This window comes from Ambystoma mexicanum, chromosome 13, assembly GCF_040938575.1.
Source record: "Ambystoma mexicanum isolate Mex_15411 chromosome 13, UKY_AmexF1_1, whole genome shotgun sequence".
NCBI lineage: Eukaryota > Metazoa > Chordata > Amphibia > Caudata > Ambystomatidae > Ambystoma > Ambystoma mexicanum.
In genome coordinates this window covers 633124546-633150784 of record NC_090938.1, presented here as the reverse complement: position 1 = coordinate 633150784, position 26239 = coordinate 633124546, and the positions used below count along the sequence as shown (strand labels likewise).

Here is a 26239-nt window from a genome sequence, read left to right as displayed (position 1 = left end):
GACTGGGAACCAAGAGGCCCTGGAAATAATGTCCAAAGTGGCCCCATATGACACATTTTCAGCAAGCCCAATGCTTTTCCTATGAGAACATTTGGAAATGACCGCACAAAAGAGGCCCAGGTGCAGAGGGCCGCCGGGAAATCTCCAGAGTGCCCTATAGGCCAGTCCCCCACTGGACATGGCTGATTCGGCCCTTTATCTTTCGGAGGAAACTGGCATGAAGTGCTACATAAGAACATCCACTACTGTTATTATAATCTCCTTTAATCTGCAGGGAGGTTCGCTATGTCTGCTTGGCAGACTGTATCGTATTTTTGCTGGCGGCCCACTCGTGTCCCTCTCTTACCCCTCCCGCTCTGGGCTAGGGAAGGCCTCCGCGTTCCCTTGCTCTCAGAAACCCTGTCTTGGGAAAGGTACACCTCGTTTCTGCGCTCCAAGATGAAAGGCTGAGAAACAAGAGGGGGAATTGTCTGAGGATGAAAGGAAACTGATCCGGCGCTTTCTGCCCAGTTACAAAACAATGCACAAGGCCAAGCGGGGACTGCAAGTGGGGCCCTGTGGGGAGGCCAGTGCCTGGGACGTGGGCGCCACCCGGTGGCTGCTTGGAGAATAGATGCTGGTAGCCCTACTGCAGGTTAAGAGCTTTCAGAAGAAACACATTTCCTATATCACAGACCTCCCATATAGTAGGATAACTTTACCCAGTACCCATGCCCCTGTCAACACCTCAGTGGACACTGATATCCTACACATCAAAAGCACCTCCCTCATTGTCCACAGCACTGATGTCTCCCACTTCAACAGCACCTTACTGCTCCGCAGCATCACTGATGTCACCCACTTCAACAGCACCTTACTCCTCCGCAGCATCACTGGTGCACCCACTTCAACAGCACCTTACTCCTCCGCAGCATCACTGGTGCACCCACTTCAACAGCACCTTACTCCTCCGCAGCATCACTGGTGCACCCACTTCAACAGCACCTTACTCCCCCGCAGCATCACTGGTGTCACCCACTTCAACAGCACCTTACTCCTCCGCAGCATCACTGTCACCCACTTCAACAGCACCTTACTCCTCCGCAGAATCACTGGTGCACCCACTTCAACAGCACCTTACTCCTCCGCAGCATCACTGGTGTCAGACACTTCAACAGCACCTTACTCCCCCGCAGCATCACTGATGTCACCCACTTCAACAGCACCTTACTCCTCCGCAGCATCACTGTCACCCACTTCAACAGCACCTTACTCCCCCGCAGCATCACTGATGTCACCCACTTCAACAGCACCTTACTCCTCCGCAGCATCACTGTCACCCACTTCAACAGCACCTTACTCCTCCGCAGCATCACTGATGTCACCCTCTTCAACAGCACCTTACTCCTCCGCAGCATCACTGGTGCACCCACTTCAACAGCACCTTACTCCCCCGCAGAATCACTGGTGCACCCACTTCAACAGCACCTTACTCCTCCGCAGCATCACTGATGTCACCCACTTCAACAGCACCTTACTCCTCCGCAGCATCACTGTCACCCACTTCAACAGCACCTTACTCCCCCGCAGCATCACTGGTGTCAGACACTTCAACAGCACCATACTCCCCCGCAGCATCACTGATGTCACCTACTTCTCCAGCATTGGATCTTTCATGGATTCACATGCTTTGAATATTCCCCGTCGTCAGGCTGGGAATCCCCGGTACATTATATAGACCCTTTCCCGTAGGAAAACTTTTTCGACGCTTATGCGTCCTATCCACCTCGTTTTGTATCATGCGTGCCCGTGCCGTCAGGACGTCATGATATAAATACAGGCCCCGCCCCCGCGCTCCCTCAGATTTCAACCGTCTTTCAAAGCAGTGGGATCTTCGTGTTACTACTAGTGATAACTAGATTGTTTTTTTGTCTGTTTCGCGTAAGCGAAGTTCAAATCTGGAGAATTATGTCTGGAAAGGCGTTATTTCGCCCATGTGCAACCTGTGGCCTCAAAAAGGTTTATGAAGGAGACGGCCACATGGACTGTATCTACTGTCTCCACCCGCACCACACGGCGGATACATGTGAGATATGCCAGGGTTTCTCCCAAAAAACCCTTAAGGACCGTAAAAGAAGGCTGGTCGACTGGCTTAATGACGGAGCGGGTGCCTACCCGGCTTCGGAAGTTGGCTCCACGGCCTCCAGGAGCAAGTCGGAGCCTCCATCGAAGAAGGTGCGGCCAGCAGAAATTCGCCCTGAGGACAAGCATAAGGGGAAACATGCTGGATCCTCCTCATCTCATAAAAAGCCCTCCTCCTCCTCATCATCTAAGACGGAGAGGCTGGCGCTGTCTAAATCCTCCTCAGGGGACCGTCCCAGGTCTTCCGTGAGTCGAGAAGCTTCAGCCGGGAAGTCGGCATCAAAATCGACAACGAAGTCTAAAGGCTCGACGACGACGACTTCCTCGTCGACCTCGGTGTCATTGACGATGCCTATTACCGTTCAAGCAGCAGCGGTTGGGATTCCTTCGTCGACGGAAACTCAGTCTATGGCTTGGCTGCCTGAGGTCTATGACCCGATCCCCCCTGAGGTCTTACTGCAGCCAGACACGGCCTGCTCGGCGGAAGGGGAAGGTGACATGGTTCTGCAGCCATTGGATTTAGGCTTACGGCCTTCCACGTCGACGACGACGGCGACGAGTGCGAGCGGGGGTATGGTACCTATATCATCCACGTTGCTGAACCCCCAGACAGTTTTGTCTCTGGATGTGCTTAATACTCTTCAGAAGCTACTACAGCGGCTGGATACCCAGTTCCCTCAACCTGGGACGTCATCGTCACTTCTGTCTGTACCTTCCGTCGACGAGCAAACTTGTACGGCTCGCTCGTCGACGAATCACCCATCGGCTCCCCAGGCGGTAAAAGATCGTCCTCGAGCTCAGGAGGAGGGTGAGTTGTCGGAGTCCGACTCTATACATGATGACTCTGGGTCAGACATCTCCCTGTCACCGTCGAGGGACCCGACATGGAATTCGGATGTAGAATTGGAGTCTACGAGGAGCCAGACACAGCCATCTCCCCCTGATGATGTGGGAGCCTTCCATGCAATGATGGGGAAAGCGTGTTCCGAATTCGGCTTGATTCCTGAGGAGCAGAGGAAAGACTGTTTCCTTTTTGACCATATGGGTCAAAGGAGAAAATCGGTATTTGCCATCCCAATCCTTGACCACGTGTGGCAAGAAGGTCTCAAAACGATGCGCCATCCGTTCTCGGAACCAGCCATAAAGGGACGGATCGAGAAAAAGTTTAAAGCTCCGGAGTCCACTCCAAAATGTCTAACATCACAGCCTTTGTCTGACTCGGTGGTGTCGGCGGCAGCAGCTAGGAAGGCCAGGGTCCAGCAAAAATGTTCAACGCCACCGGAAAGCGAGGCTAGGAGGCAGGACGCATTTGGAAAGAAGGTGCTCTCGGTCGGAGCGACGACAGTAAGAGCAGCCAATTCCTTAGCGATCGTGTCACGATATGATAGGGAAATGTGGCACAAATTAGCCCCTATCCTGGAACACCTGCCAGACGAACACCGAAAAGCAGCTATGTTACTGGTGCGGGACGGCGAGGAGGCCTCGAACCACGCTATTAATATCGCAGTGGACCTAGCAGAGTCTGGTTTCAAACAAATCAACCATGGAGTAGTGCTTCGTCGACAAGCGTGGCTCAAATGTACTACTTTCCGTCCTGAAGTACAGTACAAAGTCCTGGACATGCCATGCGAAGGGGAGCACCTGTTTGGCGAAAAGGTTGATGAAGCGCTGAAAGGGATGAAAGAAGACACGGATACTGCTAGGTCCCTCGGCGCCCTTCAAACGGGTAGAAATTTTCGCTCTTTTCGCCCTTTCAGAGGTGCTTCTGGAAACTCCCGCTTTGGAGCCTCGAGGGACCGTGGATTTAACAGGCCCTCGTACTCTTCACAAGGGTTCAGACGAGCGTCCCAGTCGGCACGTGGAAGCAGGGACTATCAAGCCTCCAGGCGGCGAGGCTCAGGTCCGTCGTCAACGAAGAACAAGCAAACCAGCAACCAATGACGGCCTTCGGAACGTCCTGGGGGGTCGAGTCTCTCATCACTTCGACCGATGGAAATGCATCACCAAAGATCGATGGGTCCTAGACACGATTCGCATGGGTCATGCGCTGCAATTCAAAGACAAGCCTCCGCGTCTTCCTCCTTTATTCTCGACACAGCCCCACCTCCAAATCCTACGACAAGAGGCGGAGCTTATGTTGCGAAAAGGGGCGGTAGAGAGAGTTCCTGTGGCACAGGAAGGCCAAGGAGTTTATTCCAGGTTCTTTGTTGTCAAAAAGCCAAACGGCAAATGGAGGCCCATTCTCGACCTGAGGGTACTCAACAAGTGGCTAAAGAGCCAAAAATTCCAAATGCTAAAACTCCAAGAGGTTATCAGATCGGTGCAACCCATGGACTATCTCTCTTCACTAGACCTTCAGGATGCTTATTTTCACATCCCAATACGCCCACGACACAGGAGATATTTAAGATTCGTCGTCGGGAGAAAGCATTTTCAGTTCAAGGTCCTCCCGTTCGGGCTCAAGTCCTCCCCCAGGACGTTCACCAAGTGCTTGGCCCCTATAGCGGCCCATTTAAGGAAGGATGGTCATCATGTCTATCCATATCTAGACGACTGGCTAATCAGAGGGTCATCCAAGGAACAAACACGAGACAGTCTACGAGCCACAATGTCCATCTTACAGGAACTGGGCTTCGCAATAAACTTCAACAAGTCCTCAGTAGAGCCTTCGAGGACCTTGGTCTTTCTAGGAGCGGAGTTTCATACGCACACAAGCCTGGTGAAACCATCCAGCGAAAGAATTCAGAAACTTCAAAACAAGGCGTCGGAATGGAGCGGCGGTACCAGAGTCTCTGTGCGCAAGTACATGTCCCTGCTAGGGACCATGTCGTCCTGCATTCCGTTAATAAACAACTGCCGTCTGTTTATGAGGCCTTGCCAGGAATTTCTAGCGGACCGTTGGGCACAGAGCAGAGGTCGCTGGTCCGACAGACTGGTCGTCGACGAACAACTAGTTCAAGCACTCGGCTGGTGGAAAGTGTCTACTCACCTAACGAGAGGGATGCCTCTACTGGAACCAGAGTTCCAAAAGACGGTGGTGACGGATGCATCGCTGAGCGGATGGGGAGCTCATCTGGATATGTTACAGGTACAAGGCCAGTGGTCTTTGCAGGAGTCCTCCCTGCATATCAACCTGCTAGAACTGAGAGCAGTGCGATGGGCTCTGAAGTCTTTTCTTCCGCAACTGAGGGACTCGGTGGTGCGTGTCATGACGGACAACACCACTACGATGTTCTACTTGAGGAAACAAGGAGGGACACGTTCCAGGTCCCTATCGACAGAGGCACAGAAAATCTGGCATTGGGCCCTTCAACACAACATACAAATCTTAGCATTTCACCTACCAGGAGTGAAAAACGTGGAAGCCGATGCCCTCAGCAGAGAAATGAACGAAGTTCACGAATGGGTGCTGAACGACCAACAACTTCAACAAGTATTCAAGGAATGGGGACACCCTTCCATAGACCTGTTTGCAACGAAGAACAACAAGAAATGCCATCAGTACGCAAGCAGATGGCCTCAGCAGGGCTCACTGGGGGATGCGTTCTCATTCCCATGGACGAACAAATTCCTGTACGCATTTCCTCCTTTTCCCCTTGTCAGGAGGACGTTGCAATGGATCCTCAGGTACCCATGTCGGGTAATTCTGGTGGCCCCATACTGGGCCAGACAAGTGTGGTTTTCAGACCTACTACACTTAGCGGCGGCGGAACCGATGAGATTCCAGAAGACCCCCGACCTTCTGTCTCGACAGGAGGGTGTCGTTTGGCATCACGACCCGGACAGCCTCAAGTTGACGGCCTGGCTCCTGACTTCGCCGAATTTGGTCGGCTAACGATTCCGGAGGACTGTCGACGTATCCTGCAAGCGGCAAGAGCACCTTCCACAAACGCCTCATACGCGTACAAATGGAAAAGGTTCTGTCAATGGTGTGAGGATCAACCAGGTTTGGCCCCGCAATCGATTAGGCCGGAACAGCTCCTTCCATACTTGCTGTTATTAGCTCAAATGGGCCTGTCGGTGTCGTCAATAAAAGTACACCTAGCAGCCATTTCCAGGTTTACTCGTCGACGGCACTCGGCACCATTGTTCAGCGACCGCCTGATTAAGCACTTCCTTAAAGGCCTCTTTCGGAGTTTCCCTCCAGAGAAGAAATTTCCACCGGAGTGGAGCCTCAATCTGATCTTAACGTCTCTTATGAAACCTCCGTTTGAGCCAATGTCATCATCGTCTCTGAAGTTTCTGTCGTGGAAATTGGCCTTCCTGGTGGCCATCACTTCAGCCCGACGTATCTCAGAAGTTCAGGCTCTAATGGTGGACCCACCATACTTACGATTTTTCAAGACCAAGGTAGTCCTAGCCACTAACCCACAGTTCATACCAAAAGCTCCTTCGGTGTTTCATAAACACTCTTCTATCGTGTTGCCTACGTTTTTTCCGGAGCCATGCTCGGGAGCGGAGCGCATGCTACACACATTGGATGTAAAAAGGGCTCTCAAGTTTTATCTTCATCGTACGCAACCGTTCAGAGAAACGAGACAGCTGTTTGTGGCCTATGGGTTGGGTGCTAGAGGAAAAGCCATTTCAAAGCAAGGACTTTCAAGATGGGTGTCATCTACCATCTCGTACTGCCATTCCAAGGCAGGGAAGCCTCTTCTACGACGGCCAAGAGCTCATTCAACTAGAGCAGCGGCATCGTCGACGGCACTGTGGGCCGGAGTCCCTCTAGGGGACATCTGCATGGCGGCTACCTGGGCGACTACACACACCTTTACCCGCCATTACTGCCTGTCGCAGCAACATGCCGAAGACACCCGGATGGGACAGGCGGTGCTTCGACACCTATTCCAGTAAGGTAAGCCCCGGCTGCGGGGTGGCATCCTGTGGAATTTATGACTGTATGTGGTCCGTTTTTTCCCTATGTAAACTATTACTGATGTATACATAATCTTAGGGAACGGCCTTTTGCGAAGAATGTATAGGGGTTTGCATGCACACCTCCTCTTGGGGGTAGTACTGCTATGTAATCTATTCAAAGCATGTGAATCCATGAAAGATCCAATGCTGGAGAAGGGAATAGTTTCTTACCTGTAACTCCATTTCTCCAGCATTGGTATCTTTCATGGATTCACATGCGCCCACCTGCCTCCCCTGATCATGCAAACCGGTTCCCCCACTACTTTGGGGGCCGAAATCTGAGGGAGCGCGGGGGCGGGGCCTGTATTTATATCATGACGTCCTGACGGCACGGGCACGCATGATACAAAACGAGGTGGATAGGACGCATAAGCGTCGAAAAAGTTTTCCTACGGGAAAGGGTCTATATAATGTACCGGGGATTCCCAGCCTGACGACGGGGAATATTCAAAGCATGTGAATCCATGAAAGATACCAATGCTGGAGAAATGGAGTTACAGGTAAGAAACTATTCCCTTCAACAGCACCTTACTCCTCCGCAGCATCACTGGTGCATCCACTTCAACAGCACCTTACTCCTCCGCAGCATCACTGGTGTCAGACCCTTCAACAGCACCATACTCCCCCGCAGCATCACTGGTGTCACCCACTTCAACAGCACCTTACTCCTCCGCAGCATCACTGTCACCCACTTCAACAGCACCTTACTCCTCCGCAGCATCACTGATGTCACCCACTTCAACAGCACCTTACTCCTCCGCAGCATCACTGGTGTCACCCACTTCAACAGCACCATACTCCCCCGCAGCATCACTGGTGCACCCACTTCAACAGCACCTTACTCCTCCGCAGCATCACTGGTGCATCCACTTCAACAGCACCTTACTCCTCCGCAGCATCACTGGTGTCAGACACTTCAACAGCACCTTACACCCTCACAGCATCACTGATGTCACCCACTTCAACAGCACCTTACTCCTCCGCAGCATCACTGGTGCACCCACTTCAACAGCACCTGCTTTTTCTTGTTCGTTGGACTGGTGCCATACACTTCAACTGCACAACGTTGTCGACGCACTGGCGATGTGCACTTCAACTGCACCTCGCCCCTTCCTCACAGCACTACTGGTGGCGTACACTCAATCGCCCCTCACTTATTGAAGGCATCTCCCTAGTTGTACACAACATTGGTCTTTTTGTTGCGTTTAACACATTCTCTGCATCACTGGCCGTATGCACTTGATTAGAGCGCCTGCCATGTTGCATGTCCCCTACCCATGGCCCCCTTTTCCCCCCCTCTGTCAACTGGATCCAGCATCCCCCCACTGATGGGACGCAACAAGGCAGAAACGCATGTCTGGGGTGGCTGTTACTCTCGTTCAGAGCAGAAGTGTCTGGTGTTCAGGTGCTGGACTGCCCAGGTGGGTGGGACCAGTCTGATATGCAAATGGTTATTCCTCCCCAGTGAAGGGTGCAGTGACCTAAAACATGGACCCTCCTGAAAGGGAGCCATCCGATAAAACAGGTTATTTGGCAGTGTTTGTTCTCAGTAGAGGGGCTCCCACGTCTGTTTCCTGTGCATGCCATTAGCCCCCCCCCCCCCTCGGACCCCCAATTGTAGGTCATTGGCTACCCTACAGACTGCCAGCCCATTGCACTACACCACCTCATACACATTGCTGGCACACATTTTACTGCCCCACCGCTATGCCACAAGCGATAAGAGCACGTGTTCCCCCACAGTCCACTGGTACACACTGCCCCTGCTCCATGCATGTGACTGGTATCCCTCTGTGAAGCCCTGGGCAGTGCCCTCACACGTTGTTGGCTGAATCGCCGTTTGTCTTCCTTCCCCCCACCCCCAGACCGCCAGGACCTGGAGCAGCCCGATAAGGTGGACAAGCTGCAGGAGCCCCTACTCGAAGCGTTAAAGATCTACGTCCGGAAAAGAAGACCCAACAAGCCCCACATGTTTCCCAAAATGTTAATGAAGATCACAGACCTGCGGAGCATCAGTGCCAAGGGTGAGTGCCCCCAAAATGGTGACCCACTTCACTGCATATCGGCTATTCAGAGTCAGTGCTTCTCCTCTTTTCTAATCTCTTGAAGGGGAGGTATGTATGTATGTATGTATGTCAGATGGTGCTTAAAATTGCCTCCTGCCACTTCACAGTGCTTTTGGGTAGCAGGAGAAAGAGAGGAGAAAATACATGGCAGGGTAATAGTGAAAGAGAAAAAGAAGTCCAGCTTTACATTGAGTTAGAGGTTTGGGTGCAAGTAAGAAGGTGAGAAGGGGACATGTACAGAGGGCCCAGGGCTACCATCCACAGGTGCAGTTAATTTGCCTTTTTTCTGAATACATAGGGTTAAAATAAGCCTTTTTTAGTTTGTCATTGATGCTATTCTGCTACGATTCACTCCACCCAATAATATGTTAGTGATGCCCCCGCACCCCCACCCAATAAGTATAATGTGCATGGTAGAGAATATTGTAACCTGCGTACACTGATTCAATATAACAGTGCATGTTTGGCTATTGTTATTGCACCAACGGTAGTGATTTAAAAAAAACCTAGTTCAAGGTATATTAAGTCTGATGTCTGTATTGTATTGTATTGTAATTGTCATTTGTATAGCTCCTTCCACCATTGGTATGGGCCCAACGCACTGTAGGTTGAACTCCCTCGCGGGACCGAAGTCCAAGTATAGGAACATTCGTCAGAGGAGTTTAGAATGCGCGTGTGCGTTTTAGCCAAAGTGAAGTTGGGTAGGGGTGACCAGATCCCTACAAGCTACCAATGTTGTGCTGTCAAATGGATGGGTGCTTGGAAGTTGACAAGAGGGAGTGCGAGAGTAGTAGATCTATACTCTTACGTCCCCTTTCCTCCATACTGCACAAGCGTCCCTTCCTAGGGACGGGAGACGGAACCTTTTTCACCAGAAAAACCTTCTTCCCCTTTAAATTTGGAGGCGCGCGGGGGTGCGGCCTTGGGAGCAGGCGCTGCCCTGACTCTGCCCTCCAGCACCTCACCCCAGTCCCCTTTTCTGTGCCGTCAGGAACTGGCCGATTTCACCAGCACTCCTGGGTTTGGCTTCAGCCATGTAATACCACACGCTTTACTTTCTTCTGTATTTTTGTCTTCCTTTATCAATCAGGTATTCGTTCCTCTGGCGCCACGCTCTTCCCTGGCGCATTTTGACTTCAACAGGCTTCAGAAGGTGTCTAGCCTGCGAGGGGCTCTTCCCTACATCAGATCCCCACGCTCTTTGCCTTCGCTGCCTTGGCCCCTACCAGGTTTATAGTGATTTTTTCAAACGACATATTTTGGAATGGCATTTTCTCGACACCATTTTGTCGAGAGAAAAAAATTTCGGATTTTTTTTTTCTAATTGTGGGGGGGTTCCCTCCAAACGCGTTTTTAACACTTTTTTTTTTACTTACAAAACCCCAAAAAAGCCCATATTAAATAAAGAAATAATACATTAGAAAAACATTTTTTCGACAAAATGTTTTCGAAATAATTGCATTTCGAAAAAATGCATTCGAAAAAATGATCGGATCCCCCCCCCCAACCACGTATGGGAAGGTTGTACCATGTATGATGCACTCACCTCGCGTGCCCTCAAGAATAGACTGGCTAGGTGGAGGGAGCTCTTAGCGGTCGCTTCCAGAGGACCTGAAGCACTTCGTCAAACATCGATCAAGGCCAAAGGTAGGGCCACTCTTTTCCAGCGCACCCCGCAAGGACGACACCTTTCCAAGGAAACGCCCGAGCAGAAGGAACCTCTCTCAGGTTCTCATACCAGCAGGAGTACCAAGGCTAATTCAGCTACTGGCCGTCAGACCGAGGGGTCCGTAGTCTCTCCCGAAGACAGCGCTGAGGGACCAGAAGGATCTTTTACCGGGAGTAAACCCAAGAGGCTACACCCGTGTACCAGCATTGTGGCCGAGGGGGCACCTACACGCAGCACTACCGGCGACTTTGCCCAGGACAACACGCCTACCAGCCATCTGCATGAGGTGCAGGGCAGGTCTCATGCTCCACCGTCAAGAGTTCTGGAGGAGGCTGGGCCCAGTGGGCCAAGCACCACGACTTTGGCACGTGGCACGCAGCTCGACAAGATGGGCGACGTGCCAAACAAGATGGTTGCTCTTCCGATACCTCCAAGAGGAACAATGCAGGTGGGTGAACGAGTTACAAGGTGGGACTGGGGTCAACCAGGTACGTGGCCTACAGCTTATCCATCAGCAGGGTCAGGTTTCCTCTGCAACCGAGACAGAATACGCACTGGCCCCAGCAGCCGCCCGCAATCCTATCAATATCATCTGCAACCCCACCGGCCTGTGAGGACAGGTTCTTTGAAAAGTTCCTCACCCTTATGAGATCTCCTCAGATGGGGGCCATCCTCAGGGATGCTATCCGGGACATACTCCCTCCGGCCCTGCCGCCTGCGCCCATAGTCATTCCCCCTATGGCTTCAGCGCTGCAGGCCCCTGTGCAGCCACCACTGCCCATGCCGGCTCCTTCGATTTCGGCTCCCCTGCCTCCCACAGTTCAGGCGATACTGTTACTAGCCTCCGGCTCTGGTCTCCACACCCAGCACTCAGCGCCCAGCACTCCTCATGCGCCAGACCATCCGGACGCCCAGGTGGACACAAACGAGGAAGAAAACCCTGACACAACATCATCAGCCAAGGCCCTCCACGAACGACTTGCAGGTCTGGCTGAGTACCTGGGCCTTCCTCAGCCTAAAGTCGAGCAACCAGAGGCAGGGATGCTCGCCGAGGTCCTCACTCTACGCCCCTCGGCTAGGACGGGGATCCGGATGCAAAAGGACGTTGCCGCCTTGGCTAAAAAAGGGTGGCTCAACCACCTCGGTCCAGCCATACCTGGACGCCAAGTACTGGCAAATGGAGGGGGATACACTCTTCCCGTCGGCACACCCCCAACTACACTCTTCGGTGATTGCTGCAGCGTCGCTCTACTCAAAGCCTCAGTCCTTGGCACCCTCGTCCTTGGCGCTGCTAAGCAAGGAGGAGAAGATCTTGGAGGCGTACAGGAAGAAGCTTTCTTCCAACGCTTTGCTGCATCTTTGTCAGTCCAATGCGGATGCCATGCTGGCAGCCGTTAACCAGAGACTTTGGCAGTAAATAGCCGACTTCCTTCCACAACCTCCAGTGCAGAGCCAGTCATATTTCAAGGCGGGACTGGCAGAGGCTAAAATGGTGGCGCAAGACATCATGGAGTCCACCGTGGCCCACATCGACATCTCTGGCCAAGCCATACGCATCGCCACGGACATGAGAAGGACAGCCTGGCTCCGGGCTACTAAATTCAATCCGGACCTCCAGGAATGCATATTGGACCTTCCGTTCGAGGGTGGCGACCTCTTTCACTCCGACGAGGAGCTAGATAAAAAGAAAAACAGTTATCCTCACGAATGCCACGCCCAAGGTGTACACACAGTCAAACCAACGCTCCAAGTGGCAGACGTTTGGAGGGTTCTGCAGCTTTCTAGACCAGAAGTCCAGGCAGCCTGACCATTCAGTGAGTTAACACCAGCGCAAACAACAAAATGGTTGGGGGCAAGGGCTTTTTCCAGTCCCCCTCCTCTGCAACAGCCTCTGAGGGGAAAGAAGGCATGACGCACTCCTTCGGTTCCATGTGTCTTCGGTGGGGGGCAGGCTTGCTGTTCATGCACAGTTCTGCCGTCTGTGTTTTGCGGACCCCTGGATGCTCTCTGTAGTATCCACTGCCACTATTGGACCTTTCAACCCTCAACCTCTCCCTCCCTCTTCAAAAATTCAAGAAGGTTACACCAGCACTCATAGCAGAGACATTGTGCAAGGTGGACTGGATGTTCTCCCTGGATCTGAAGAACACTTATCTTCACGTCCCGATTTGGCAGCCGCATAGCTCCTTTCTACGGTTCAGGATCATGGGCTGCCATTTCCAACACAAGGTGCTACTCTTCGGCCTCAAACTCGGCTCCCAGGGTGTTTACCAGACTCATGAATGCAGTGGCGGCCCTCCTCAAGGCCGAGAGCCACCACATCTGCCCGTACCTCGACGACTGGCTCGTCACAGCGACATCATGGCGGTGCACCACACTTCCTCTACTTTTATGAGCACACTCCATAACCTGGGATTTTCGCTCAACCTCAAGAAGTCTGAGCTGAAACGCACACAGAAACTGACTCTCCTGGGCCTCATCTGGGACGCATGCCCCGAGAGAGTTTTTCCCTCGGAGTACAAGATCACAGCCATCTAGATGGCCATGGCTCACTTCCTCACCCGAGAGGTGACATCGGCCTGGTGGTACCAACATTTGGGACTCATGGCAGCAGTCCAGCTGGCCGTCCCCCACACAAGACTCAGGATGAGGAGATTACAGCTGCACTTCACAGCCTGATGGAACCAGGAGCTGGTCAACATTCCTCATTCTCTACACTTGAACCTCACATGGTGGTCCAGGGACTACAACCTGCGGACAGGCGAGCCCTTCCGGCAGCCGGCCCCACAGGACACCATTGCTACACACTCCTCTCTCGAGGTCTGCGGGGCCACTCTGGACCGCCACAGCGTTCGAGTATGGACCTGGCAGGAGTCTCATATCAACTGGCGGGAACTGAAAGACATCTGGCTAGCACTCGGAGCTTTCCTTCTGGTCATTGGGGGCACGGTTTTCCTCATCCAGACAGACAACTCCACCAGCATGTACTATGTCAACAAGCAGGGGGTACCAAATCCCCTCCACTGTGCAGACCTGCCTTCAGCATGTAGTAATGGGCCTTGGAGAACAACATCTACCTGACGGCCGTCCACCTTTGGGTGGAGTCCAATTTATAGGCGGACGGGCTCAGAAGGCTGGGACCGGACCATTACGAGTGGCAATTGAACAACCAGGTGCTGCAGGAGATCTTCAGCAGATGGGGGGGCATCCGCAGGTGGAACTTTTTTTGCCTCATGGGACAACCAGAAGTGCCAGCAGTTTGCATCCTGGCAGGGGAAGGGCCCTGGCTCCCTGGGCGACGCATTTCAGATTGAGTGTAACGGCATGACAGCATATGCCTTCCCGCCCACACCACTAGTTCACAGGGTGATCTGCAAAATAAAGGAATCTTGTCACCACAGCATCATTCTGATAGCGCCATGGTGGCCGGCGAGACCATGGTTCTCGGCGCTGCTCAGCCTCTCTGACGGGCAACTCATTCACCTTCCAATGGGTCCAGCACATCTTTGGGCAGGGTCATCCACCCGCGCTGCAGAAGCTAGCCTTCACAGCGTGGTTCCTGAGCAGGTCACACTAAGGCACCTCCGCCTCTCACAGGCTAACCTAGAGATCATTCAAGGTGCGAGGAGTAAGGCTACCAGGAGCCAGTACAAGAGTAAGTGGACTAGGTTCTGTCACTAGGCAGACTCTAAGGAGATCGACCCCTTTATGTGCAAGTTGGACAATGTGCTCTCCTTCTCGACTCACCTTGCAGGTGGACACATGCTGCATGTATTTGGCAGCCATAGCGGCCCACAGAAACTCGGAGGAGGAGGTTTTCTCCTCTTCCAACCTATAGTCAAGAGGCATATTACGCGCCTCGCCAGACTTTACCCCACCCATCAAAAAACCACCAACCTTGTGGGACCTCATTGTAGTGTTGAGTGCCTTGGCGCACGAGCCTTTAGAGCCAATGGCGTATTTGTATTTTTTTTTGTATTTATTTTATTTGTAAAGCGCACCAGGCCCGAAGGCTACCGGGCGCATACCTTAGTTACAACATAGTCAAGGTGAGCAGTAAAAGAAATTTACAGTATAAATTACATTTATATACATAAGGCACAAAGCAGGAAAAAGACAGATCAGAAGGCTATATACATGAAGAGAGGCTGATCATTATTGCAAAGATAGAGGTTGGCCAGTAGTGCAGGGTGTGTCATTGGCAGAAAGCCAAGCTTTGGTTAGGTTTTTGAATCTGAGGAAGGAGGGTTCCGCTCTTAGCAGGTTAGGGAGAGAATTCACAATTTAGCCGCTAGGACTGAGAAACTGGTGCCACCTGATATTTGCAGGTTGTAACATGGTATAGCAAGGAATTTGGTCTGGGCAGTTCTGCGTGGTCTGTTGGAGTTAAGTAAGGTGAATCTGTTGGCTAAGTAGCAGGGTGCCTGACTGGTGAGGCATTTATGAGTTTGAGCAAATGTTTTTAGAGAAATTCGTTGAGGGACTGAGAGCCAGCGAATATTGTGTCTGAAATGTGATGGTTCCTTGGGATGTTGAGAGCTGCTCTAATGGCATTATTTGGGATCATTTGTAACTTATTAAGGTTACATTGGTTTGTGCCTAAATAGAGGGCATTACAATAGTCGATTTTCGACATCACAAGGGTCCTGGCAAGTGTGATGCAGTTGGCTGGTGATAGAAAAGGGCGGCTAGCTGTAAGAAGCTTGCAAGTGTAAGCCGCTGCCGAAGCGACTGCATTGGTTTGTCTGGCCAAGGAAAGAGTGGAGTCGATGTAGATCCCTAGGATTTTGGTGTCTTTGGGGACCTTGATGGTATTGCCATCCATTGTAAAGGATTTGAATGCAAGGTCTAATTTGGAGAGTTTTTGGGGGGAGCCGAGGATGGGAATCTCTGTCTTTTCGTCATTCAGACAAAGTCCATGCTGTGCTATCCAGGCTTGGATGACTTGGTAGATTGCATTTATAGAGAGCGAGTCGGCTTTGTAGTCTCCTGAGATGGGAATGAGTATCTGGGTGTCAACAGCATAATTAGTGTATGTGACACCCAGATAGTCCAAGATATCAAATAGAGGTTTTGTAAAAACATTGTACAGAGTTGGAGAGACGCAAGATCCTTGTGGTACTCCACAGGTGACAGGTGAGGCTGCTGCTAAGGGAGAAAAGGCATGCATAGATCTATTGTCCAGTTATGAACTAATCAAGCTGTAGCTTTGTCAGAAAAATGGGCTGCTTGTATGAGGTGTCTGCACAATATTTGGTGGTTTACGAGATCGAACGCTGCAGAGAGGTCTAGAAGGAGTAATGGTGCAAGTTTAAGTCTTCAATTTGGGTCTTAAGGTCGATAAAGGCCGTTTCGGGGCTGTGGCGTGGTCGAAACCCAGATTGCCTTAGTCCCAGGAGTTTGTTTGATTCAAGATATTGTTGAATCTGTAAATAGGCTGCTCGGTCCAGAATTTTTAGTAGGAACAAGCACCGTGGTGATGATCCTGTAATTGGTGGGAATGTTGGGGTCCAATGTAGGTTTTCTTAGGAGTGGGATAACCCAGGCGTCCTTAAGTTTGTCGGGTACGATCCCGGTACTGAAGGAAGAGTTAATGACTGAGGTGATGACGGAAGCTAGCTCAGAGGCTGCCTCCTTGATGATTGGCGCGGGGCACAGGTCTCCCTGGCAGTTGGAGGGTATGAGACTATTAATGATATATCAATATATTCGCAGACATCAGGCTGGTCATCATTAAGACAGCCCTGCTAGTGGGCCTCACTTCGGCAGTCAGCGAGATCCACGCTTTGGTGGCTCCATATCCTACTTTTCACAAGGACAAGGTTGACCTGCGGTCACACCCAGCATTCCTACCAAAGGCACCCTCTGCTTTCCATCTAAACGAGAAAATAGTCCTACCAACGTTCTTTGCCGAGCCTAAGGACAAGGCTCAGAGGGTCCTGCACTTTCTGGATGTCAGACGCGCTCTGAAATTCTACTTGGAGAGGACCAAGGACTTCCACAAGTTGGACGCACTGTTTATCACCTTCGGTGGGTCAAGACCCGCGTATCAGGCATCCAATGCCTCTATAGCACGGTGGATGGTCTGGGCCATCAAGGAGGCCTATGAGGGCCAGCACAAGCCACTTCCAGCTAACTTGCCCGCCCATGTGGTTAGAGCCAAGGCCACGGCCATTGCATTCCAACGGCAGGTCCCCTGGCAGGTCATAAGCAGGGCGACAAGCTGGGCCACCCCTTTTTGCTTTCTGCAAGCATTACTGTTTGGACGCCGGCTCCAGATCAGACACGGCTTTCGGACAGGCGGTTCTAAAAAAACGATTTGCTTAAGGAGGGTCTCCTCTCCACTCTAGGGCTACATTCAGCTGTACTCGCCCATGCAGTATGGAGGAAAGGGGACGGGACCGAAGAGTAATTATAAGTTTCTCACCGTAGTGACTTAGTCCCCTTTCCTCCATATGTCCCACCATCCTGCCCTGTAATAAAACTGGTGTCATTAGGCAATGTTGATATATTGTCGACGCGTCTATGGGGACTGAGGTGTGGCGCCGGAGGGCAGAGTTAGGGCAGTGCATGCTCCCAGGGCCGCACCCCTGCCTGCCTCTAAATTTAAAGGGGGAAGGTTTTTTCTGGTGAAAAAGGTTCTGTCTCCCATCCCTAGGAAGGGATGCCCATGCAGTATGGAGGAAAGGGGACTAAGAGTATGTTAGTCACTACGGTTAATAAGTTATAATTTGTGTCCTGCTAGACTGAAGTTTTGTCGTGGGGGATAGCTGCATTCTAATGCCAGAGGTGTTTTGCAATTTGTCGTTGGGAATGGAGTATAGTTGCAGATGTCTGTGGGTGAGTGTCCTTGCCTTCGGCTATCTTCCTTAAGGATGGAGTGTGATGCATTCTGTAAGGGTGCAGAAGTAGGATCCTGACACAGAGGGGTCCTAGTGCTTGCTATACATTTTTATTCAAGCGTAAAAAGGAAAAGAAAGCCCTACCTTGCCCTAACTCTAAGAAGGGTTTCCCAGCCTCAACTGAAATAACTAGTGTCAGAATGTTCAAATTTAAAGTCCCAATGTCGAGTGCCAAAATCCTAACTCTGTCCCGAACAGACTAAGCTAACTAAATCAAAACAAGATGTCTTCTTTTTCCAGAGGAATGGCTCCCTTCCCCTGGGCCGAAAGCAGTTCTTGTCTTGATAAGAAATATGGTTAGTTCCTCAGGGGTCCCAGACCCGGGTTGACAGCCTTGGCTTCCTCTAGCCTGGTACCGCGCTGAAGAAGAACAGTTTGGATGCTCTTACAAAGCTGTAGTGGGCCCGTGAGCCTTGGGTGCAGACCTGGTTCCCTTTCACCAAGTACTTAGTAAAAGTCCATTTATGGACCTTGCAGGGTCCCAGACCCTCCTTTACCAGCTTTGCAACCACCTCCTTGAGCTTTCAGAGCGTTCTTGGATACTTGCGTGTATATCGCGTGGTATGACTGGCACGAGTGCTGGCCCCCTCGAGGCAGCCGGGCTTGTTCGTAGCTCTCCGGTAGCTTTCTGGAGCTTCCTTTTCCACACGGCAGCTGCACAGTCTTCTTCCTTTTAGGTAGAGTGTGCTGTTGCACTCTCGTATTCCCCAGTTCTCTGGGGTATCTGGAGTCTTGCTCGCAGCACTCCAGTAACTTTTCGGAGCTTTCTTTTCACTGTGGCAGCTCCGCAGTCATCTTCCTTTCGGGGAGAGTATGCTTTTGCACTCTCGTGGGCCCCATTGATTTGGGGCGCCTGGAGTCTTGGTCCGCTCGCGGACCGTGTGGTCCTTATGTCCTAGACCGGTCCCGGACTCTCTCCTTTTTCTCAGTGCCCGGTCAGCACCCGCCTGTACGTCAGACTTGTCCTGGCTCATGCATTTCCTCCAGGGAGGGCTTGGCAACTTGTCAAGTCCTTCTTTAGTTTTTATATTGTTTCCTCCAATCACTTTTGGTGAACAACTAAATTGTTAAAGGTGGTTCCAATGGTTACTCTGTATTGCTGCACATTCTCTTCTCGTCTCACTACTGCGTGTTGATGTAATAACTCACTAAGACAACTCCTCGTCTCGGTACTCTCTATTTGGACTGCCTTAGAAAAGTATATAGGGTGTGAGGGAAGGTTTGAAGAGGAAAGAGTTAAAGGAAAGGTGGGGGTAAGTGTGGAAAGGGGTACCAGGCCCATGTGCTTGGTGGGGGTGTTGCGTTCTCCCGATGTAGTCGTCACTGGTCCCAAAGGGAGTTTCCCCTCCCATGAGATCCATCCGCTGAGTGCCACCCCCAGGGGGACTATCGGGTAGCAGCCTCACCACCCTGGCCTCATGGGAAGGGGCTTCCCCTTCGGAAGCAGTGATGACATCGTAGGACTCGTCACAGTACCAGTCTGCTGTGAAGTAAGACTTTTAGAAGCCTAAATGATGTTTGTGTGCATGCATCAAATGCTCAGACTTGTTATCGGCTTGAGAGAACGAAAATGGGCAGTTACCCATCACGCATTTTCTATTTTGTGTCTGCATTCTGGCACGTCTCTTCACTGCAGCAGGTCGCTCAGCTGCACGGATTCCTTTAGGGTTTGGTGCATTATAGAGTGCAGCCATGTATCATGTACTTATTATACCTTTGCCTGAAAGTATATAGAGGCCCTTCTCACCTTTACTACAAAATACAATAATAGTTGCCATTTTGTAGAGACCCTAGCAATGCATTTTGTCTTGGTTATTTAATCGCAGGTTTTCATCTCGGGACCCATTTTTCCTACATTTGTATTTATTGTTTTATATAGCGCCTTAATCCAAGGCGCTTTACAATGAACATCAAATATACAATAAACATGGAACAGTAGAAGCAATAACGGTAAACATGAGTCAAACCAGAAAATCAGCATGTAGAACAATGTACATATGAGAAAGAAGAAGAGGAGGTGAGGGGGGGTGGAGAAATAAGGGGTGAGAGTAAGTAGTGAGTAAAGTGAATAGTAGGAAGAAGGGATATTTAGAAGAGAAGGGGAAGATAAAGAACAAAGAGAAGGGTAGAAGAAAGGGAAAGAAATGTGAGGGGGGAAGGGGATCAGGGAGGAGAAAGAATGAAAAAGAAGAGATTTCATTGAGGAGCGGAAGGAAGAATAGGAAGGGGAGGGACGGATAGAGAGAGGTAGAGAGTTCCAGTGTAGGGGGGCAAGGAACTGAAAGGATCGGAAACGAGAAGCGGCACCAGGGGGTGAGGGAACTGAAAGTAAGAAGAGATCAGCAGAACGAAGGGAGCGAGAGGGGGTGTAAAATGAGAGAGGAGAGGTAAGGAGGAGCAAGGTCGTGAAGAGATTTAAAGACCAGACAAAGGAAGTGAAATTTAATATGGGGAATGGAAAGGAAGCCATTGGAAGGGTATAAGTTTGAGGTGATCACCCCTGCAGTTGGTCCTGTGTCCTACACACCAATCCCTGCAGGGGGCGCTCAACCTGCCGGACACCTTCTTGTTGGAGTAGTGCCTTAGTGGACACCTCTCCTTGTCAGTGAATTGGCTCTAAGAGTCACCATGGTTGCTTGATTTCCCGACATGTTGACTTAGCTCTGTTTGTGTTGTCAATTTGTTATTCTGCAAACAACTAAATTAATGTTTGCATTTGTCCTTGCAGACTCTAATACTGTTTGTGTGGTATATGATGAGCTTCTTTAGTGTTAGGTTGTGTTACTCCTGCAATTCCAGTTTCTCCTGTGATGTAAAGCATTTCCTTCTCGATTTTGTCATTTAACAATGACTATTTGTTCGGACAGTGGCTGTCATGTTTCCCGCCATTTCTAGTAAGGGGCAGTACACAGATCTGGAGGGGTGGATGGAAAGATGGCTGTAAATACCCACTCTAAGTCTTTCTTTTATTTCCTCTCTCTCATCACAGGTGCTGAACGGGTCATAACGCTCAAGATGGAGATCCCGGGCTCCATGCCGCCGCTCATCCAAGAAATGCTGGAGAACTCTGAGGGGCTGGACAGTCTGACGGGACAGCCTGCTCGCGCCAGCAGCCTGGCGCCGCCCCCAGGCAGCTGCAGCCCCAGCTTGTCGCCAAGCTCCAACAGGAGCAGTCCAGCCAGTCACTCCCCTTGACACCATGTGAGGGGTTCCCACCGCAAGGACAGCAGGACCGGGCACACCGGTCTAGACTGTGTTTGTGCCGGACCTCCGCTACTCTCCCACAGGACAGGCGGCAAGGGTGGTATTGGGGGGTGCAGCGAGGTGAGAGAGTCCGGGCAAGAAAAAGGAACTGGAGCTGGAGTCAGAAACGCAGCACAGAAAAGAAGATACTTGGCAGCCAGAAGGTTTTTGAGAGGGCGGCTGTGAAATTGGAGAGATCCTACTTTTTCAATGCACCACATGCAACGTTTCATACTTGCGAGATGCATACAATGTTGGCTACAGGGTGCAGCTTTGGACTTTACAGGCAGCCAGCAGCTTGGAACATGCACTGGTAAGCTGGAAGAATCCGCCAGGTTCTTGCTCCCCCTTTATTTTAGGGGGAGGTGGAGGAGGATTTGCTGCCTCGTTGCTTGGACGGGCATAGCGCTTTGCAATAGGAGTGCGCCTCCTGCTGGCCTTTCAGGAGGAGCGGAGAGGATGACATCTTGAATCCGCTGCAACCCACGGTAGCCAGGACAACCCACTGTGCCCCACCGGAGACAAAATGCCATTAAATGTGGTTTTTTTTTGGATCTCAAATTTTCCCCCCTCAATAAATTGACTGCATAAAATAACAGTAATTACCAGCAGGACAGTGTCTTCCTGTTTGTTAATGGCCACTGGGATCCACCAAGTCCCCAAGCAGGTCATTAACGGACAGTAACAGACTGCCCCGTCAGTTCTTGATCCTCTAATTGGGTCTGGTGCTGTGTGTTGTGCTGGGGGAATGTCTTGCCTTTGATTTATCTGTAGCTGCCGAGCCGTTCCCTTAAATTGTATCTGCAGTGAGGACAAAGGGAAACGAACGTCCTGTGGACAAAACCACTCGGAACACCACAAAAGTATATATATATATATTTTTATATAGACATTTCAAAACCAGAACAAAACTGTTTTGGGCCCCCACCTACCTACCCCTTGGTTTCTGCTTTGTGCTATAGACCACTCCCGACTCGCCCCCGCGATGGTTGTGGAGGAAGCAGTCTATTCAAAGTACCCCTGCTGCTTCCTTCCACCACCCCCTTGCAATTGGGGTGATTTGCACACCAACCACTGGGGGGCGAGTTAAGGGCAAGTGCCAGCAGTGGTGATTAATCACATTTCACACCCTCGGATTTTTCAGGGTGCACTTGGCGAGGGCCAGGCACCCACCGCGTATGAGCTCATTGTAGTGATGTTCTGGCTGCTGCATTGGTTTGCGATTGCTCCATTGAAGGGGCAACACACACAAATAAGTATTACAGTTGTGAAATAACTTGGAGACCCCCAGAAGCCGTCAATGTGGGTGGTCAGTTGGTGGCGGGCTGAAGGATTAGGGTAGAGAGGTTCGTTAGGCCCACACACGTTATTTGGCTCCACCAGCGCCTGGTATTTTGAATGAAAGCGAGTAACTTTTTTATACACATTCACACAAACCATGCGCCTTTCAGTAACGGAACAGGTTTCCTCAATGGTAACGCCACGCACGCTGCGATCCACTGACGCGTATTTCCGTTTCCGGCAATTCCACATATACTGCCAAGCGCTCAGTTTAGTCTCTCCTAAAGTAAACTAAGATTGGGACGTCCACGGTGCTAGCTTGTACCCCCTCCGCTCTTTTTCTCTCTTAACAGATCCCATCTCAAGAAGAGGGGGGCATCTCGCCAAATCGTGCCTGGGCACAAACCCCCTTTCCCCCGTACTCCCAGAGATGCTGTGTGCAGGACCCCTCTCCGTTATACTGTGAAACGCTCACTGCTCGTCAGTCCTTTTATCAATCTGCCCGGCAGTCGAATTTCACGTTTCAGTGCAGTCTTGTTTTTTGTTTTTTTGGACAGCACATGCGTTAATCTCTGCCACTGTCCAGGTGAAAATAGCTCACACTGACCAGAGCCTAATCCCAGAATCCAGATTTCTGTGCACAGTGCTCCAGAGAAGCGGGGGTGTTTATTCATAATTGAACGACCCCCTCGTATGATTCCCTGAGTTATGGATTACTGTGGGACCTCGTCCATTAACCCTTTGTTGATTGACAGGGCCGTGGGCTCAGCACTCCACCTCTGTGCACTGAATGGACATCCCAGGCTTCACTGTATACACCTGTGCATGCAAGTGCATTCGAAAGCAGGGTGCAGGTCAGCTCGCCTCCCATCTTTAAACTGAGAATCATTTTTTTTCTTCAAAACTAAAAAGAAACATCCTGTAATCCTCAGCTCACACGCGCACAAATTGCCATTGAATCGTTCAAAATTCCCCATTAAAAGTGCATGTTGTATTTTTAAAAGTCTAACCATGCTCCCAAAAAATAATTATTTTCAATTGTTTTTTTTTTATCTAGAGCACTTCTTGGCTCTCTTGGAGCCCAAAGAAACTGTGTGGTACTTATGGAGAATTTATTCGCAAGGCTGCACATCTCTTTGGGCACCAAATGCCACCCTGTGTTTTGCTTTACTACTAGAAACGGGGCTAGGAATGGACAAATAAATTCCGATTCTTTTTCAATTATAATGTTGACACTTTATTTTGAAAGGGAGCTACTGATATTCCCCATTGAAATGTATTTGATGAAATTCCACATGTGTGGGCGAAAGGCAGAAAGCAAAGGGGATGAAATGAGGCGGCGTTGCCATTTACAATCTGTTCAAATGAGCGGAGCTAAACTGGGCTGCTGTGAAAACAGGTGGCAAATTCGGTATCCCGCGGTGAAGGGAGTTACACCCCGTCCCCCCCACCTTCTCCTTGTTTTTGGGTAAAATCCTGTTCTTGTGCCCTGCCAGAAAAAGAACCAAGTCTACGCAAAACCTGTGAATTAACTTTAAAAAAAAACAATGCAAAGCGTTTCTGGGGACGTAACATTTCAATATATTTTATTTTTGAAAAAGTTCTCGTGAGAAAGAAATAGTATTTTCTGCAGCGCAGACAGCAGCCGGCGTATTCTGAAACCAAGCAATGAAAAAGACTACACACAGACACACAATCACCAGCAAAGCCACTTCACACGTGTTTCTTGTTTTTCAGGTTGATTAAAAGATAAAGTACTTTTTTTCAAAAAAAATGTTGCAATGATTTTTACAAAGCTTGTTGAGGATGGCCTCCCTTCCGTAGTCTGTGTGTCACTGGATTTTGGGAGAGTTTTGTTTTTCCTGAAACCCTCTCATGCTCAGACTCTGCGAACAGATGTGTATTGACAGTCTGCTGTCAGAGATGTATATACAAAGCGTATTGTTTCCTATAAACCTTGGAGAGTTTAAGGCTCCTCTTGTTATATGCCTTTTCTTTTCATAAGATGTTCTTTTGTTTTTTGTTCTGTTCTCGGCGCATTACTGAAGGAATTGTGCTGCACACCGTGATGGCCACTTGGATGCACAGCACTGCGGATAGACTTAAGACTAGAGGGGGACACCTTTAGGGTGGGAGGGAGTTGGGGGGGCTACGTAGAGCGGAACAATTGATACATTATCAGAAAGATTGCAACGTCTCTCCCATAACTCAGCTGGTGTGTGCAAAAGCAAACCTTTTAGCTGAAAGATTAGGCTGGCATCTTTTGTATTTCCAATGAATAAGAGGTTGGGGTCAAAGGTCCCATCTATGGGCTGTTTTCTCACTTTGGGTTTCAGATAGATCCCCTCATTGGTTTTTCCCATATATTCTGGCCAGTGCTTTGCAAACCAAAGTAGTTGGCAACCATTTTTCCTATGGCTCCGGTTCCTTGGGCATGAGATCTGGTCTCTGGTGTCCTTTCCGACGGTCAAAGTTTGGGAATTGTGTCTTGGATGTCCTAATGAATCTTAATAAGGCACAGGAAAATCTAGGTGGGTGTGAAGGGGAAGGGGTCATACACTCCTCTTTCTCCTTTATTGAATGCCATCCGACAGTACTGCCCATAGGAATGAGTGAAGCAATCTTGATTTCACATGGACATTACCATTCCCCCCCTCCCTCCGCTATGGACTGGGAACACCCCCAGGCAGACCCTCCCATTGGAATATCAGTAGAACTCCTCCCAGGTTGGTGCCGCAACAAGGCTGGTAGGGCAGAGGGAGCCGCCCACATGTCGGGCATGTTACGCCACTCTCGGTCTTCCTAGAAAACCGCACAGTGTCAGAAAACAGCTTCCACCCGCCCATTAAAAGCCCTCCCTGAGCTGGCAGTTGTGAGCCAAGCTTCAAGCTGGTGAAAAAAGACCACTAAAAATCCCGTCACTGTTCAATGCTTCTCTGTTTGAATGTCCGGGCCATGCTCATGGTGCTCCGCGCTCATAGCCGCACTCTGATCCCGCGCTCATAGCCGCACTCTGATCCACCGCTAGCCCATTGGCGGGCCTCTAATTTTCAAGATTTGTCAAAGGATGCCAGTTTGCTTGGGGATAAGCAAGAAAAGGTGGGTGCTTTCATGCTACCCCTGCTCCCCCCTCTCCCCCCGACTATTGCACCACTCTCTGTGCCCCAGTCCTTGTCTTAGTTTTTCTGGAGGTGTTGTGTTCAAAGCATCCACTCAGAATGATACTATGAAACTGTTTCCCGACATCCAACGAGGCTTTCTATGTGCAAAAGTTACTGTTTGACTTTTCATGAAATCTATTGGCTAAAGAATAAAGTTATATTTATTCTAGAGCTCGAGTGTCTCCTGTCTGATGTTTGTTTCGTGCTGGAAGTGCTGTTATGGGAACTGCATAGGATTAAAATCTACACCGAAAAAAGCACCTTCCTTAGCAACACTAATCCTGTGTTTTTAGAATTTTTGTATTGGTTGCCTTGCATTCTGTTCACAAAATGAATTAAAATATGGTTTGTATGAAAGATGAAGGGAAGGTGATCTGTATTGGAGGAAAATGTGAATTGAACAAGTCTTTCACAGCTTAAAGAACCCAGAGGCTACACATGAGGCTGAGCTGAGGAAGGGGTGCTGTGGTCTATATCTGGGGGATGAGGGGAGGCTGGGGGCTGCAAACTGTGTCTCTCCACGTGTTTTGGACTATTACGCCCATGACCCTTTAACATTGACTATGCTGGCTTGGGCTGATGAGTTGTAGTCTTAACACATCTGGAGAGCCAGTGGTTGCAGGCACCTGCACATCCTGGGAGTCTTTCATGGAAAGAATTCCCAGCGTGTATTTGTTGTAGATTTGCATGCTGCACCTGATCCTGCTATCAAGAGGATTGATTGGAAATAGTAATGGGAAACTATTTTATAAAGTGCAGATAGTGGGCATTAACACTAATTAATGCCCCACGGCTCTGCACATCTTGAGATTCTTCCGCTTTTGCAAGCCGTCCAAAAACCCCCCGTGTTGCCACAGAATAACGTTGATACATATGATG

The 26239-nt window shown here is 50.3% G+C and overlaps 1 protein-coding gene across 3 annotated transcripts in view; it reads left to right on the top strand.

The window, feature by feature from the left end:
- The window catches only part of RARA (retinoic acid receptor alpha), a 513885-nt gene extending 488354 nt beyond the window's left edge, over nt 1-25531 (top strand). For all 3 annotated transcript variants that reach the window (XM_069634570.1, XM_069634571.1, XM_069634572.1), the window contains 2 exons: nt 8904-9062; nt 20665-25531. In XM_069634570.1, the coding sequence (XP_069490671.1) occupies nt 8904-9062; nt 20665-20870 (365 nt within the window). In that variant the 3' untranslated portion in view covers nt 20871-25531. The remainder of the gene's footprint in view (nt 1-8903; nt 9063-20664) is intronic.
- Nucleotides 25532-26239: the final 708 nt, after the last annotated feature.